Source organism: Dasypus novemcinctus, chromosome 10 (assembly GCF_030445035.2).
Source record: "Dasypus novemcinctus isolate mDasNov1 chromosome 10, mDasNov1.1.hap2, whole genome shotgun sequence".
Lineage (NCBI taxonomy): Eukaryota > Metazoa > Chordata > Mammalia > Cingulata > Dasypodidae > Dasypus > Dasypus novemcinctus.
In genome coordinates, this window is record NC_080682.1 from 30,561,019 (window position 1) to 30,563,465 (window position 2,447).

Consider the following 2,447-nt stretch of genomic DNA (forward strand, 5'->3'; position numbering starts at 1 on the left):
GACATGACACCTGGGGATGAACCTCCCTGGCACCAAGGGATTAATAGCAAACACCAACCTAAAGTGCATTTGGAAAAAACAACCTTGATAAAAAGGTGGAAATATTAAATGTAAGAGTTGTTATAGCTAAAAGATTTCAAAGTGAGCTGGGGGGGTTGTGTTTTAGAAGTTATGTTTATTCATGTCTTATATTTTGGGGGTTTTGTTATTATTTTTAATAATGGAAAACTCAAAATCTGAAGTTCCTAGGATTTCCTTTATTATGAGCAGTACTATGTGTTTCCTAAAGCAGCGCATGACTGCCAAACTATGCAGTCTTCAAAATTTACTCCAATAAAAGGACAATTATATCCACTATGTGAGGGACATAATGAAAGATGTAATAAGTTCCAGGATGTCAGACTGAAAGGAAAAAAATCATCTGATCCATTGCCTTTGTACATAAGTTCAGAGAAGATAAGTAACAGCAAGAAATTGTATTACAGGTCTTCTCTTTTTGGGGTTTGTAACTTTAGATAACAACACACCACTGACCCTGTGAAAAGAATGAGATTGGCCAAAGGGCTCAGACACCAGAGGCATCATTTCCTTCCAGGTAGCTTGTCTTGGCACCACACTTTGCTCATGGCATTCTTCATGTCTGTGTTTCTCAGCGTATAGATGAGAGGGTTGAACATGGGAGCAACCATGGTGTAAAACAGAGCAAACACCTTGTCATCACTGACAGAATCAGCCATGGGAACATAGGTGAAGATGAGGGGCAAGAAGAACATGAGCACCACACTGATGTGTGAGCTGCAAGTGGAAAGGGCTTTGCGGTGGCCAACAGATAAGCGGGACTTCAGGGTGGACAGGATGATGATATAGGAAATCACCAAGGCAACAAAAGTCAAAATGGACATCACCCCTGTGGTGGTAATGACTACAATAACCAACAGACTGGTGTCAGTGCAGGCAAGTCTTAGCAGGGGGAATACATCACAGAAAAAATGGTCTACCTGATTGGGGCCACAGAAGGGAAGTTCTATGATAATCAATACATGCATGAGTGAATGAATAAATGCTCCAGTAACAGAGGCCATCACCAAGACATAGCACACCTGTCTGCTCATGATGATCATATAGTGAAGGGGTCTGCAGATGGCTGCATAGCGGTCATAAGCCATGACCACCAAGATGAAGATCTCAGTGGCACCAAAGAAGTGGGCATAAAACATCTGAGCAATGCAGCTATTGTAGGAGATGGTTTTTTGCTGGGCCAGTAAGTCCTTGATGAGTTTTGGAGCTACAGTTGAGGTGAAGCAGATGTCCATGAAGGACAGGTAGCTGAGGAAAAAGTACATGGGCTGCTCACTGAGGCAGCTGCCTCTGATGGTGAGCAGAATGAGCAGGTTTCCCAAGAGAATTGCAAGATAGCAAAGTGAGAACAGCACAAAGAAGGCAGCCTTCACATCCTCGTCACTAAAAAGGCCCAGGAGGATGAATTCTGTTACGTTTTCATGTGCCATTGCTACTGCGAGATTGATAATTTAGATGGGAAATTTAATATACATGAAATAATGTAACATTTGAAATTGTGGATTTTTTAAAAAGTCATTCAATAAATACGTATTTATTTTTAAAATTTGACTTAATCTATTTGGTGCTACGGGTACAGCAGTGATCAAAAGACATTCAATGTCCATCATTATGTAGAGTGTAATTCATTAGCATTGACATTAAGGACCAAGAATAGTGTAAATTATTAATTGCAATTGTAATTAATGCCAAAATTCATGTTTACCATGAACAACACAGTAAATACTAAAAGATGATACATTTTAAAGTCAATTTTGTGATATAATTTCATGATTATATCTTAAGACTGGTTTTTAATCTCTAGCATGTATAGAAGAGCAATGAGGTTATCTGTTCCTTAAGAACAGGACAGTCACTACATATTCTAAATATTACCAGTGACAAGCACTGTGTTAAACTCTGAATGTTTAATATGGGCATTATACCTCAATAGATTCATTCTTTTAAGTATTTGACCTTTGGGCGATAATCTCAAAAAGTGCTGTTAGCACCTCTTCATGACATTAAACATCATGGAGAGAGAAGACAAGTAAAAAGTAGATATTTAGGCAAAAGAATTCTTGTATTGTATGGGCTTCTCATACAATTATAGATTCTTGCAATTTACCTTATTTCCCAGTGGACTTTAAAGTCTAAGATGGAAGTTCTCTTCATTTTTTCCTTTTATCCACTTTCTAGCACTTCCTTTCATGGCAGCATCTTTGGAGAGACAGATTTGCATCCAGAGATAATTCTTAATCTGTTTACCACCTTATGTCTTTGAATAAAACATTTTTCTTTCCTTAACAAGCTCCCTATATACTTGTTGGGACAAGTCCTGGAATGTTCAATTTAAAAAGGAAAGTTTTCTTTGGTGGAAATTATTACAT

General features: G+C 38.1%; 1 protein-coding gene across 1 annotated transcript; it reads right to left on the reverse strand.

The window, feature by feature from the left end:
* Positions 1-581: 581 nt before the first annotated feature.
* Positions 582-1,508, reverse strand: LOC101440922 (olfactory receptor 4P4-like). The gene has a single exon (XM_012528300.2). The coding sequence runs from the start codon at positions 1,506-1,508 to the stop codon at positions 582-584; it is 927 nt and encodes a 308-aa protein (XP_012383754.2).
* Positions 1,509-2,447: the final 939 nt, after the last annotated feature.